The 14651-nt window shown below is 40.2% G+C and overlaps 1 protein-coding gene across 1 annotated transcript in view; it reads right to left on the bottom strand.

Annotated features, from left to right (window-relative positions):
• The window catches only part of LOC144687760 (uncharacterized), a 186448-nt gene that overhangs the window by 84791 nt on the left and 87006 nt on the right, over positions 1–14651 (bottom strand). Inside the window, exons 15-16 of the mRNA XM_078554244.1 lie at positions 14503–14629; positions 3747–3880 (exon numbers count right to left, since the gene is read on the bottom strand). Of these exons, the coding sequence (XP_078410370.1) occupies positions 3747–3880; positions 14503–14629 (261 nt within the window). The remainder of the gene's footprint in view (positions 1–3746; positions 3881–14502; positions 14630–14651) is intronic.

The following is a 14651-nucleotide window of genomic DNA, read 5'->3' as shown; positions in this document are numbered from 1 at the left end:
CTTACCGCTGCATGCCCATAAAGGGGGGCACTGATCTTATCTGCTTACCAGTACGAAATTGCATTTCGCTCTGCTGAGAATCATGGAAATGTGGATGCACTTTCCAGACTTCCGTTACACCACAGCTCCACAACCCGAAGTGAAATCTCTGCTTTCAATATGAACCAGATAGCCACGCTACCTGTTAAAGCGGATCAAATTCGTCTTGAAACACAGAGGGATGCCGTGCTCTCCAAAATTTACCTGTACACACAGAAGGGTTGATGTGTATCTCAGGGAGTGACTACTGAGCTTAAACCTTACTACATGCGTAGGTTGGAGCTGACTCTGCAAGACAGTTGTTATGGGGAATCAGAGTTGTTATTCCTCCAAAATTCCAAACACAAGTGTTAAAAGAACTTCACCTCAGTCACATGGGAATCGTCAAAATGAAAGCATTAGCTTGTCTACATATATGGTGGCCACACCTGGATAAAGACATCGAAGGCATGGTCAGTGATTGCCTTCCATACCAAGAAATGAACTCTTCTCCTGCACCCATTACATCCATGGGCTTGGCTTGACCACCCATGGCAAAGGCTTCATATGGACTTTGCCAGACCACTTCTCAGACATATGTTCCCGATTGTGGTGGATGCCTGCACAAAGTGGCCTCATGTTATTCCCATGAACTCGACTACTTCAGCAAAGACCACTGATACTCTCCAGGATGCACTCACTACTTTTAGACTGCTGGAGCAGATTGTGTCTGACCATGGCACACATCATGTGAATTTCAAACATTCCTGAAAAACAATGGGATTGGGCAGATTCTCATCTCACCTTACCACCCGTCCTCAATGGTGAAGCGGAGCGCTTTGTCCAGACATTCAAAATGGCCATAATGAAGGGGAGGACGCAAACAAATTGGAAGTTGAAGCTGAAGGACTTTCTGATGTATCGTAACACTCCACATTCAACAACAGGCATATGTCCCGCTGAGCTGATGTTTGGAAGACGACTGCGTACCAGAATGGATTTGCTGTGTCCGGATTTGAAAGGAAAGATTGGTTCAAGGCAACTTAATCAGAAAAGGTCACATGACACAAGTAAGCCAGCTCGTGAGTTTAATCTGGATCAGTCTGTTTGGGTCCAAAATTACTGTGGAACACCCAAAGCGGCTCTTGGGAAGAATCATCAAGCGTCAAGGACCACTGATCTATGATGTTGAATCTTCCTGCAGAATCTGGAAGAGACACACTGACCAGATTAGAGAAGCCAAATCCAAGGAACCAAATTTTCAGGGATCTCCAGTCACAGTGGAAAATTTCTGGGAAACATCTCCAGTTGATGAAACCCAACTTTATTCAACTGACAAACCTGTAGCTGCAACTGTTGAACCTGAACAGAAACAAGTGGAACAGCAGAACCTTCCAATTCTAAGTCAACGAACAGAGGTACCTAGACCAAAGCGAATCTGCAAACCGCCTGACTGATTTGTTCCTTGCTAAAGGGGGAGGAGATGTCATGTTTGTGTTTAACATTTACGTTTTTTCGTAAAAGGACATTTTAGTTAAAAAGAATTGTTACAAAAAACCTGATAGTATGGTGTGCTAAAGGAATAAAGGAACCTTCTGTTTTTTCACACAGGAAGCTGGTGTCCAGAAGTAGATAGCGCTGTGTGTGTGTGTGTGTGTGTGTGTGTGTTCTTAATTGTTAACAAGTGTCAAAACACTTCCGCTGGCTAACAGGAAATAGACAGTAGGCAAAAATGATTTTCTGGTTGGCAGGATGTGACCAGTGGTGTGCACAGGGATCTGGGCTAGGGCCTCAACTCTTTACAATTCATATAAATGATTTGGATGAAGAGACTGAAGGTGTGGTTGCTAAACTTTGCTGATGACTAAAAGGTAAGTAGGAAAGTAAGTTGCGAAGAGAACGTAAGGAGGCTACAAAAGGATATATATAGGTTAGGTGAGTGGGTAAAGATCTGGCAAATGGAGTATAATATAGGAAAATGTAAGGTTGTGATTTTGGCAGTATGAATAAAAAAAGAGGCATATTATCTAAACGGTTACAGAGCTCTGAAACATAAGATCCTGAGGGGATTTGACAGGATGAATATGGAAAGGATATTTCCTCTTGTGGGAGCTTCTTAGAACTCAGGGTCACTGTTTCAAAATAAAGGATCGGCCATTTAGGACAGGGATGAGGAAAAATATTTTCTCTCTAAGGGTTGAGAGATTTTGGAATTCTCTTCCTCAAAAGGTGGTTGAGGCAGAGTCCTTGAATATCCTTGAATATCAATATAATATTGAATATTAGGCAGAGGTAGATAGATTCTTGATAAGCAAGGGAGTGGAAGGTTATTGGGGGTAGGCAGGAATATGAGGTTAAATCAGATCAACCATGAACTTATTGAATGGCGGAGTAGGCTTGATGGGCCGAGCGGGCTACTCCTGCTCCTAATACGTATGTTCGTACTCCTCCTTCGTACTTCAGAATTAGGCAAAATAAAGTGGTGAACTAGGCACAGCCATTGCTTTAACATGAAGCTGAGTGCTATATTAAAATATATTTACCAGTATATAATCCAAGTGGGCTATCCACCTTAATTTTTTTTAAATTTCATGCCCTTACAGAAAAGTTGGAAACAAAAAGTAATTTACCCGACCAAAAATGGACCATTATGACCCATCTGGTGTGTTTTAAGAGTTCAAAACCAGTTCTCACATTTCACTAGCTGCAGCTCCAAATTGATTTTCTCACCAAATGCTTGTTCAACTCCTTAAAATTACTGATGTTATCAGATCAAATACCACCCTCAGCAGTCTATTCCAAACATTCACTACTGTCTGTGCGAAGTTATATCCAATCTGTCCATTCACCTCTTCATTTTCGAGTTTCATCGCCTTACCCATCTTTGGGTTCATGGTAAGCAGCATTTCAGGGTTCAACTTGCTGATGCCCTCAAAATCTTAACTATCACAAAGTTTTCTCTCATCTAGTGTAAAAAATTTCACCTTCTGTAATGTTTCCTTCTTTGTTTAAAAACTGGAAAACCCGCAAATTATATTAGCCAATATGCTGTTAATATACTGGTTTAATTTTTACTATTCTTTTCTTTCCTTAGTAAACTCACCAATGCAGTTGAACAGTCTGCGTCTTGGAGAAATGACAGTGGTTGTCATTAACACTTTGTGATTGCCTTAGCATAAAATGGAATTCATGTCAATGTCAACACTTTGCCTCCAATCCTTGTTTTTAAGCTGAAAAATTATGATCGGTATAAACGAAATCCTACAGCTGCAGATTTTCCCAGTTACAACGACAATCAAAATTGAAAATTCAGCTTCAAAAGCCCTCTTCTGATTTGGAGATTCACTCACCTCTCCCTCCAGGTCATCACTTTGATTCAGAATAGCTGCCAACATCTAGAAAGTTCAAAGTCTGAGACAATGAAATTTAATGACCTTGAGTTAAGTGTGCCCATAGATAAATATTACTAACAGCCGATCATACTCAACAAGTCGGGGCTGTCAAGTGCTTTGGGATGTCCTGAGGCTGTGAAAGGTGCTATACAAATACAAGTCTTTGTTCTTCCTATTGTAAAAGTCTCTATCTCAGAAATACAAAACAGTCACATAGGATTTGCCAAGAGTTTCCACGATTTAGATACCCAATCTTCTGAACGTTTTGCTACAAATTTCAAACTGTAGAAATCTTTACTGTTCAATTGAGCTGCAGAAAAATTTGTAAGAGCTTACCTCCTCCATGTTAGCCTCTCTTCCATATGTGATATTATTTTTTATTGACATTGCAAACAACATAGGTTCCTGACTGACGATTGAAATCTTCTGCCGGAACCACTGTGGATCCAAGCTTTGTAGATCACATCCTCCTAATCAAGCAATACAAATTGAGTTATTCAAAATAGCAACACTCTAAAGCACCAAAATTACTTTGTTGAAATACTGGATGTCAAACCCATGAGGACTGCAGTAGCACTTTTTAAAAAATTCCCCTTATTTTCTCCTGAAGAAGCTGTTTCATGCCGGTTGCACACAAGTACCTTGCCCAAGATATTTAACTTCACATCTAAGTGCCTCAACAGTGAATACTGATGCAATTTGACCATTAAGTATATCACAGATGAGCCTACTACCATTCTCGCTTGATGTTGACACTTGCTTACTTTGATAACAATCAGGAATGGGAAATTTGGAGAAACAGATATCTGGCCATTGGTTTATGGTGAACAAGTGGCAGATTGCTCGTTATGAACACTTGGCTGAGTTGCAAGCCTGAATAACAAAATCAGCTCAGCAGGGCCTATTTACACAGGTTGAAGTAGAGTTCTGGGTTTGATTGATTGACATCTTTAGGAGGTTATGATAAGTTTTTTTTTCCTTTGATTTTTTTTTTCCAATGTCCGTATGTTTATTTGGACAAGATTAAGAGGTGTAAAGTGGGGTAAAGTTTTGTTTATTGAACCTATGAATCGCAGAGTGAGATTGACACTTAAAAGATTTTAAGAGCAGCGTTGTTTTCAAAACAGATTTCTAAATGGGTACTATATTTCATTAGCATTTCAAAATTTGTCATTGTTATTATATTGCTCATTGGTTCTGTACATCCTGCATTCTGGGTAAGTGGGCATAAAAAAAGAGTTTTTACACTTACCTTTCAAAAGGCTCCCATATCTAGATTTTGGCTCATAACTCCTTTGAGGGGCCGAGAACAACGAGTCTGGTTGGACTCCATGAAAATTGCTGGGGTGTGGAGAGTATGAGATACCTATACCTTGTTTGGGGGCGGGGGGGGAGAGGGAGAGATATAAGATACCTACTCCTGCAATAGAACCAGCTATGTTGGGTGTGCAAGGTCCCTTATCCTGTGCTGGTGAAAACTGCTGAAACTGGAAACGGGGGCTGGAAACGGGTCAAGCCTACCATTTTCAAAGGCCTCCAGAGTTGGCCTGACTCCATGAAAATCTGGGCCACAAAATCTGCCATGAAGCTTGCGATCTTACAAATTAGGAGCAGGAGTAGGCCACCCGGCCCCATGAGCCTGCACCACCATTCAATAAGAACATGGCTGATCTGATTCTAACCCCAACTCCACATTCCAACCTATCCCAGATAACCTTTCACACCCTTGTTAATCAAGAATCTATCTGGTTCTGCCGTAAAAATATTCAAAGATTCTGGTCCCACCACTTTTTGAGAAAGAGAGTTCCAAAGACTCTCAACTCTCAGGATCTTATAGGTTTCAATCAAGTCATCTCTCACGCCAGTATATACAAGCCTAGCCTGCCTAACCTTTGCTCACAAGTCAACCCGTTCATTCCAGGTATCAGTATGGTAAACCTTCTTTGAACTTCTTCCAATGCATTGACATCCTTCCTTAAATAAAGAGACCAAAACTGTACACAGTATTCCAGATGTGCTCTCACCAATGCCCTGTATAACTGAAGCATAACTTCTATTTTTGTATTCAATTCCCCTCACAATAAATGTTAACATTCTATTAACTTTCCTAATTACCTGCTGTACCTGCACACTAACCTTTTGCAATTCATGCACTAGGACACCAAGATCACTCTGCAATCTCTCACCTTTTAGATAATATGCCTCTTTTATTCTTCCTGCCAAAATAGACAATTTCATACTTTCCCACCTTATATTCCATTTGCCAGGTCTTTGACCACTCACTTAACCTATCCATATCCCTTTGTAGCTTCCCACATTTTTCCCAAACAGAAAGCAACCCATATATGCCTGCTCTGTTTCCTGTTAGCCAGCAAATCTTCTATCCATGCCGATATGTTACCCCCTAACCATGAGTTTTTATTTTCCGCAATAACCTTTGATATGGCACTTTAACAAATGTCTTCTGGAAATCTAAGTACAGTACATCCACCCGTTCCCCTTCATCCACAGCACATGTAACTCCTTCAAAGAACTCCAATAAATTGGTTAAACATGATGTCCTTCTCAGAAAAACATGCTGACTCTGCCTGATTACCTTGAATTTATCTAAGTCCCCTGCTATAACATCTTTAATAATAGCTTCTTACATATTCCCTATGACAGATGTTAAGCTAACTGACCTGTAGTTTCCTGCTTTCTGTCTCCCTCCCTTTTTGACTAAAGGAGTTACAGTTGCTATTTTTCAATCTAAGGGAACTTCAACAAATCTGAGGAATTTTGGAAAATTAAAACCAACGCATCAACTATTTCACTAGCCACTTCTTTCAAGACCCTAGGATGAGGTCCATCAGGACCCGAGCACTTGTCAGCCCACAGCTCCAACAATTCGCTTAGTAGCATTTCCCTGGTGATTGTAATTTTCTTGAGATCTTCCTCCCTTCCCTCTATTTCCTGATACACAGCTGTTTCTTGGATGTTACTTGCATCCTCTATATTGAAGGCCAATGCAAAATACCTGTTCTAATCATCTGATATCTCCTTATTTTAAATTATTAATTCTCTAGACTCACTTCCTATAGGACCAATGCTCACTTTATTAACTCTTTAAATATCTATAGAAACTCTTACTGCCTTTATATTTCTAGCTAGCTTTCTCTTGTACTCCAACTTTTGCCTGCTTATTAATATTTTAGTCATTCTTTGCTGTTTTTCATATTCTGTCCAATCTTCTGACCTGACATCCATCCTTGTGCAATTATATGCTTTTGCTTTAAGTTTGATGCTATCGTTTAGCTTTTCAGTTAACCATGGATGATGGGTCCCCCCCTTGGAATTTCTCTCTCTCGTTGGAATGTATCTATTCTGTGTATTCTGAAATATGCTTTGGAATGTCTACAACTACATTTCTAATGACCTATCCCTTAACATATTTTGCTAGTTCACTTTAGCTAGCTCTGCTTTCATGCCCTCATTTGAGTTTAAATACTAGACTTGGACCCCTCTCTTCTCTCCCTCAAACTGAATGTAATATTTAATCAGATTATGATCTCTGCTTCTAGGGACACCTTCACTGTGAGATTGTTAATTAATCCTATCTCATTGCACAATACCATGTCTAGTATAGCCTGTTCTCTGGTTGGCTCCAGAATGTGCTGTTCTAAGAAATTATCTCAAAAACATTCTATGAACTCCTCAGCTAGGCTACTTTAGCTCATCTGATTTTACCAGTCTGTATGTAGATTAAAATCCCCCATGATTATCACTGTACCTTTCTGACAAACTCCCATTATTTCTTCCTTTATACTCCATCCTACCATGTTGGTGCTGTTAGGGAGACTTCCACAAGTGACTTCTTGCCATTATCATTCTCATCTCTACCCAAACTACTTCTATATCTTGGTTTCCTGAAGTTAGGTCATCCCTCTCCATTGTGCTAATATCATCATTAACTAACAGAGCCACCCCTCCACCTTCTCCTAGCTTCCTGTCCTTCCTCAAATGCATGTACCCTTCAATATTCAGATCCCAATCTATGTCACCCTGCAGCCATGTCTCTGTGATGGCTATTGGATCATGCTTATTAACCTCTATTTGAACTATCAGTTCATCTGTTTTATTTCGAATGCTATGTGTATTCAGATCCAGAGCCTTTAGTTTTATCCTTTTATTATTTTTGTAACCTTTAGCCTTATCTGCTGATTTACTCTTAGGTTTGTACTCTCTATCCCTTCCTGTCACGTCTATTTATCATTTCCATTATTAGTACCTTTCTCTCTTGCCTCGTCTCTACTCTTTGATTTACCACATCTTCCCAAATTTGATCCCTTGTCCCCATTATTTATTTTAAAATCCTCTCTACTTCCTTGGATATGTGGCTCCCTAGAACACTGGTCCCAGCACAATTCAGGTGTAGACGTCCGAACAGTACTGTCCCCAGTTCCTCCAGTACAGGTGACAGTTCCCCACGAACTGGAACCCACTCCTACCACATCAGTTTTTGAGCCACGCATTAATTTCTCTAATACAAATTGGAATAGGGCAAATACGATGTGGCTCGGGTAATAATCCAGAGCTTATTAACTTATAGGTTTTGCTTCTTAATTTGGGTGCCTAGTTCCTCATACTATGCAGAACCTCTTTCCTTGTCCTTTGTCATTGGTACCTAATGGACCACGCCGACTGGGTCCTTGCCCTCCTACTGCAAGTTCCTCTCTAGCCCTGAGCTGATGTTTCAAACCCTGGCACCGGGCAGGCAATACAGCCTTTTGGACTCTCGCTCTTTGCTGCAGAGAACAGTGTTAATCCCTCTCGCTATACTGTCACCTACAACCACTATATTCCTTTTTGCTTCTCTCACTTGAATGGCTTCTTGTACCACAGTGCCATGGCCAGTCATGCTGCAGCCCCCAGTCTCATCCAAACAAGCTGAAAGAACCTCAAACCTGTCAGACCAGTGGCAAAGGCTGAGGATTCTGCACTCCTGCCCTCTGGGTCTCCTTACTTGCCTCACTCGCATTCACACCCTCCTGTTCCTGACCACTGACCAATTCAGAAGACCCTTTTCTAAGGCTGTGACCTCCTCCTGGTACAAAGTGCCCATGTAATTGTCCCCTCCCTGCTGCACCATAGTTTCTGCAGCTCGGCCTCTAGCTCAATGACTCTGAGCCAAAGCTCTTCGATCCGCAAATGCTTACTGCAGGCATGTTTTCCCTGGATCACAATGGCATCCAGGAGCTCCTACATGCAGCAACCTTGACACATCAACTGTCTTGCCATCCTTAATGCATTTTAAATAAACTACTTAATTATTTTATTCAATTAATTATTTTCCTTTTTTATATATTTTATTAACCTTATCACCAGTTGGTATGCTATTTTAAACCTTAGCAATAGAATAGATCTTAACCACTTATCAGATACTTACCAGATACTCACCAAACAGTTAGCTTCTTCCCCTGTAGTAGAGTAAGAACCAATTCCTATAGGGTGAAAAAGTTAGAAAAAACAAAGGAACACCTCCTTCCCCTAACTCCCACATTCACCCAACTATCAGCATTTTTGTTCAAAGTCATACTCCTGTGCCAGTGCAATTGGGCAGCATTTTAAAATGTAATTCTTTAAAATGTATAAAGGAAAATTGCTAATTTTTAGAGTGTTAACTGGGTGCAATTTGATTAATATAGCTGAAAATGGACATATCAGAAAAGCTAAGCATTTTTTAATCTGTGTGAAACTATGAACTGTGAATAACAGAAATGACTGAAAATGGCATTTTATAAAATACAGAGCCATTTGCTAGTAATTTTGGGGTACAGTAAATCAGTTTCTTAGTAAATATAAATAAAAAATTACATTCAACAGCTTTTAATGTTCCTATTAGTGTCCTTATGCCCAAAAGAACTAGATTACTGTTTTGTGCCTCCTCAAAAGATAATGAGTGCAATTAGCAGAAACTCTGATGATTAATTCAATCTGGGGACATGGCCAGTTTTGTAGGCAGTGCGGCTTCCTGCAAGATATTTCTTAAATCAGAGCAAAAGATTGAGGAATCTATTTGCCCTGAGCATAATTTGTGCTTAAAATTCAGTGATTTCTTTTTGCATGAGTTACAATGATTTTGGGTCCATTTTGCCAAGAAAAAAGCATATTTGAGCAGAAGTACTATCCCCTTGTACCTATAAAGCGATCTTGATTGCCATAACAAGTAGATCATTGAAACTGAAGGATAATTTTCTGCTCAGTGCTGATAGAAGACCTAATCAAAAGCAGCCTAACATCAAAAGCCAAAAACGCATCCCAAGTTCCCTGCCCAATCTAAAGAGCATGTGGAACTTTCATTCATGTTGGCATACAAAGTTCCAGTTTAAGGATCCTGTTCTGTTTACAAGCAATTGCAAGTGCAGAAGCAAGAAGCTGATTAAATGAGCACTTCACCATAATATGTATTTATCAAAAATTCATTTCATGATTAAAGGATAGAAAATAGATGCAACATTATGAAAGTAAGAATATGTCCTGAATCATTGGTGTTAATTCGCAAAAAAAGGTTTGAAAGAAAATGACCCAAACGGTCTGCCAAAGCCAATTTGTGACATTCTTAATAAAAAGCCAGATGTGTGACCACATATCCACAGCTTCCAACCAAACTGTGCTGTAGCCAACTGGTGGAAACCAAGTTATGCCAAAGTAGAGTGCCCAAAATGCTTACTAATTTTCCCTCTTTGATGGTCACATGTAAAGGGTATTCCTTTAATAAAGTTGGATTACACAAGAATGGAAACAGATTTATTAAAATATGTTGCAATCAAACAGTGAAAATCAAAGAAATGCTCTTGCTTATGAGTGGCAATACATCAGATTTTAAATATGACCAACAGATACCTCATAATTGTAAAATGCATTTGGAAAAGTAAGTATGGCAGATTGCTTTAATAATCACCCCAGAATATGAGAAATTGTACTTTTCCCAACAATTCAGAAAACCACTGCCACAGTGAAAGGAGTGAAGTGAACATTAAATAAAGTAGTGCAGTAACTCTGGGTGTTATGTTGTTAGGCTGACTAGGGAATTAAGGTTATACAACATAGGAAGAGGCACTGGCATACAGTGCATTTAAAATCAACACAGCCTCAAACAGAGATGTTTTTAATAAAACCGAGTCAGTATTTTGTTAGCTTTACATTCCCAACTCCTCTTGGTTCCATATATTTAAGTGAGATCATGTGTGAGTGGATACAAAGGAGAAATTGGAGAAAGATGTTATGTACTTGACAATGAAATAATGTCAACCAAATGATACTTGAATAGGTGCTGCACAAAGAAAGATTATTCCGCACAAACCAGATACTGAAGTTTACAAACAAAGGCAATTTTAATTTACCTCACAGGCCTCCCAGTCTACTGCTGGCAATACAACCTCCCCATTAGCCTGTTAAACACAAGGAGCTGGTCCAGTATGCACCATACTTGCAAGGTGATGCAAGAATCATAAGGGCCCTGTGAGGCTAAATGAAGTGTAGTTCTGAAAAAGGATACCCTGGCATCATGCTGCCCACAGGATTGAAGACTCAATTCGTATAAGAGTGAAAACTTAATATATAAAAACAGATTGTTGCAAGGAACAAGCACATCTCAACCTTCTCGGGGATTATTATGCAATTAAGCCAATTAATAATTTTTACTCTTATGTACATATTGGCCCAAGATTTCCTGGACATCTGTATTGTTGCACTGGTGTATTGTTATGGCACAATGGATGGTAAATGCTGAGCTGCTCAAATCTCAGGGGAAACTTGAAACAGCTACCACAACCGTTTTTGCAATTTGTATTTTTATTTCGAGATGCGTGCCTCAAATTCAGTAGTGATAAGTCCACTGAGTCTTAGGGGTATTTTTAACAAAAAAAGTTAAACATTTATTAATAAAAGAAATGATTTTCAGCACATACATAGGTCTACAAATTACTACTATGAAAACTCCTAAATCCCCTAATTAATCTAGCTCCCAGTAACAACTCCGTTATGACAACAGTAAAACAACATAGGGCAGAATTTACCCCCGTCGGGAGGGAAATTCAAGAGCAGGAGCGTGGAGGCGTGCCACCAATCAGCGCCCCCAATCAGTAGCGCGCCGCCATTTTACGTGGGCAGGCCAATTAAGGCCCACCCAGTGTGACATTCGCAAGGAAGCGCCCTGTGCAGGCGGGGGGATTCCCTGAGCCGAGAGTGCCCTCTTTTGCACGTGCACACGAAAGAGCGCACTCATCTCCCTGAGGCTAAGGCCAGGATTTTCCCCTCAGCGATTTGGGGGCGGGGCCCGCTCGCCATGGGGAAAATGACGTGGGATGACGTCAGGAGGAACCCCCGATGTCATCCAGGTCCCTTTAAATATTCACGAAGACGGGCAGACAGCGAAATCAGCTGTCCACCCGCCGACCTGTTAATGGCCAATTAAGGCCAATGACAGGCTAATTAACCTTATTAAGCACCCTGCCGGCCAACCTTAAGGATGGCGGGCAGGCCAGGAGCCCCAGTGGGCTGCAGATTATTAATGAAACTTCACCCACTGGCGGGATGAAGTTTCATGTCCGTTTTTTAAAAATTTAATAAATTTTATGTGTTTATTATTAACATGTCCCATTTCGTGTGACATTGTCACATGAGGGAGACATGTTAATAATTTTAATATTTATCTATTTTTAGAGTTTACTTACCTCTCACAAATCTCCCTGAGACAGGACTTTGCCTCAGGGAGCAGTGCACTCTTTTGTGCATATGCACAAAAGAGCGCACTTTGACAGATGGGGATTCCCTCCACCCCCAGCACAGAAAGCGCATAGTGCTTCTTGTCGGGCAGGCCGCTGGGCGGGCCTTAATTGGCCCGCCCACTCAAAATGGCGGCGGGATCCAGCTGTCCGCCCGCTGCCGAGCCGGTGGGGCCCGCCTGCCAGCCAAAGGCTAAATTCTGCCCTAAGTGCTGCCTCAAGGAGATCGGCTGCACATTAAAAAATATTGAAAATAAAAAAAAAATTCCCTGACACGTCCCCTCATGTGACACTGCCACATGAGTTGGGATATGTCCATCACTTTCAGTTTTACTTTTATGAAAAATGTATAAACATACATGAAACCTCGTCCCACCCGTGGATGAGGTTTCATGCTTTTTCCAATGCCTGCCAAGGCTCCCGGCCCGCGCGCCAGCCTTAAGGTTGGACGGACAGGTCCACTAATTACTTTGTCAATGGCCTGAATAGGCCATTGACAGTTCAACGGGCACACAACTGATTTGGCTGAGCCCCCGCCGACCTGAAAATTGAAATGGGGTGGGATGATGTCAGGAGTTCCCCCCGGCGTCATCCTCATCGTTTTACGCATTGGCAAGCGAGCCCTGCCCCCCGCTCACCGACCGGGAAATCCGCGCCATAGATTTCAACAGACCCAGGCAAAGCACACAATACACTGGACAGTGATATTTAAAATGAATTCTTTTAACTTCGTTCCTGGGGACAGCAACTTGGTACACGGGGACTGGAGGCTTTTCACGCTTAAATCTTAGTATACCTTCTTCCTTACACATAACCTCATCTCCTTTATACATGTTTCTCCCTTTTAAATGTAAATCTCATTGTTCCAATATGTTTTTGCAACTTTACTTTTTCTATAATACAAATCTTTCAAATACAAATAGCATTCATTATCAGTAATCTTTGGGAAAAATAAATACATTGTTTGGCTTAGCCTCTGTTGGCTAAGTGTAATAGCTTAACATCTCTTTGAAATTCTGTACTCGGGTTTATCTAAAAATGCAAATGTTCTTCACAGAAACTTCAACCATGTTTCTGTACTTAGCATTTCAAATCTAGTTTCCCTTCTAATACATCAAAGCACCCAGATTAGCTGTCTGCAATTCAGTTAAAACCCACATAGACACCTACACACCGAGAAACTAATCTAAGCCCCACTATTAACCTACCTTTACAATAAATTACAATATTATGAAAATTAATACATTTTCATGACAGTATCTGCACCATGGGGTCCGATTTAGGGTGCAAAAGTCCCAGGAAACTTCAGTCATTACTTTCCCATTCTAATTTCCTGAGAATTTTGTGCTGCTGCACTGATTTTCTCATTGAAACAGTTGAACCATTGAAATCACTGAAGATAACAAGGTTGCTGAACTAATTCCACTACGATTACCTCTGCCAATTGATTGCATAATGGCTTTGGTCTAGTATAACAGGAATCTTATGTGCACATTTTGCAAATATTGAAATTTTGGGATTATTCTTAATCCAGTGCTGATGTTAGAAATAAGCAAGCTGATGAACATTTGCAAATTATATTAGTATTTGCAAGCATGTAAAGTTATCCATATAGGGTGATTTAATTACATTTGCAGTTTATCGTGCACTACTTGTTACAGATTGATTTTTATGATAACTCTATCATTTTTTTTTTACAATCTACTGTAGCAGTTGAACGTGACTTGAAGTTGCGCTGAACACAGGAAAAGAAAGGCAAATTTGTATTTGTCTGTTAGTGTATTTCTACATGGAATACAAACTGAATGAGCGGCGGCTTTGTTTTTTAATAGCAGAGAGACACTCAACTCTAAAATAGGTATAGGCCTCTGGGTAACACTGGGCATCATCTCCCTGAAGTAACAAGTCCGTGGCCAGCCGCTTCTAATTCACCTCTGTGCTCACTGTAACATATACTAATCAATCAAATTTTGCTGCAGATTAGCTACTGCCTGATTAGGGCACACAATACTGTAACTTATCGCTTTCTTGGCTGATTCTAATGCTGCAGGAAATACTGGGCTATAATGCATTTTTTTTTTGCTTAAAAACTGTAAAGCTAGAAGGGATCTGGTGAGTAATTGCACTATTTAAACCTGCACCTCCTTAGCAAGAATGGTCAACCATGGAGAACATTTAGATATTCCATCTGTGTTTAACATGCCTCATAATAATAAAATACTACATTAGATTCAAACTGCTGATTTTAGCAGGTTTATGACAAAAATGTTTATGCTTGAATAATTTTCATTTTTCTGATGAGCAATATTATTGAAGAAATATCATACCAAGTAATATTCTTCCAGAATCTGGATCATAGAATCTCTCTATTAGGTTGACTATAGTTGATTTGCCTCCACCTGATGGACCAACCAGTGCTACCATGTTACTCGGTTCAACTGTAAACGTCATTTCCTACAAAGAGAATGTTTCTGAT

Source organism: Cetorhinus maximus, chromosome 12 (genome assembly GCF_964194155.1).
Source record: "Cetorhinus maximus chromosome 12, sCetMax3.hap1.1, whole genome shotgun sequence".
Classification (NCBI taxonomy): domain Eukaryota; kingdom Metazoa; phylum Chordata; class Chondrichthyes; order Lamniformes; family Cetorhinidae; genus Cetorhinus; species Cetorhinus maximus.
Note: the sequence above shows the minus strand (reverse complement) of the source record. Positions and strands in the feature narration are given on the sequence as shown.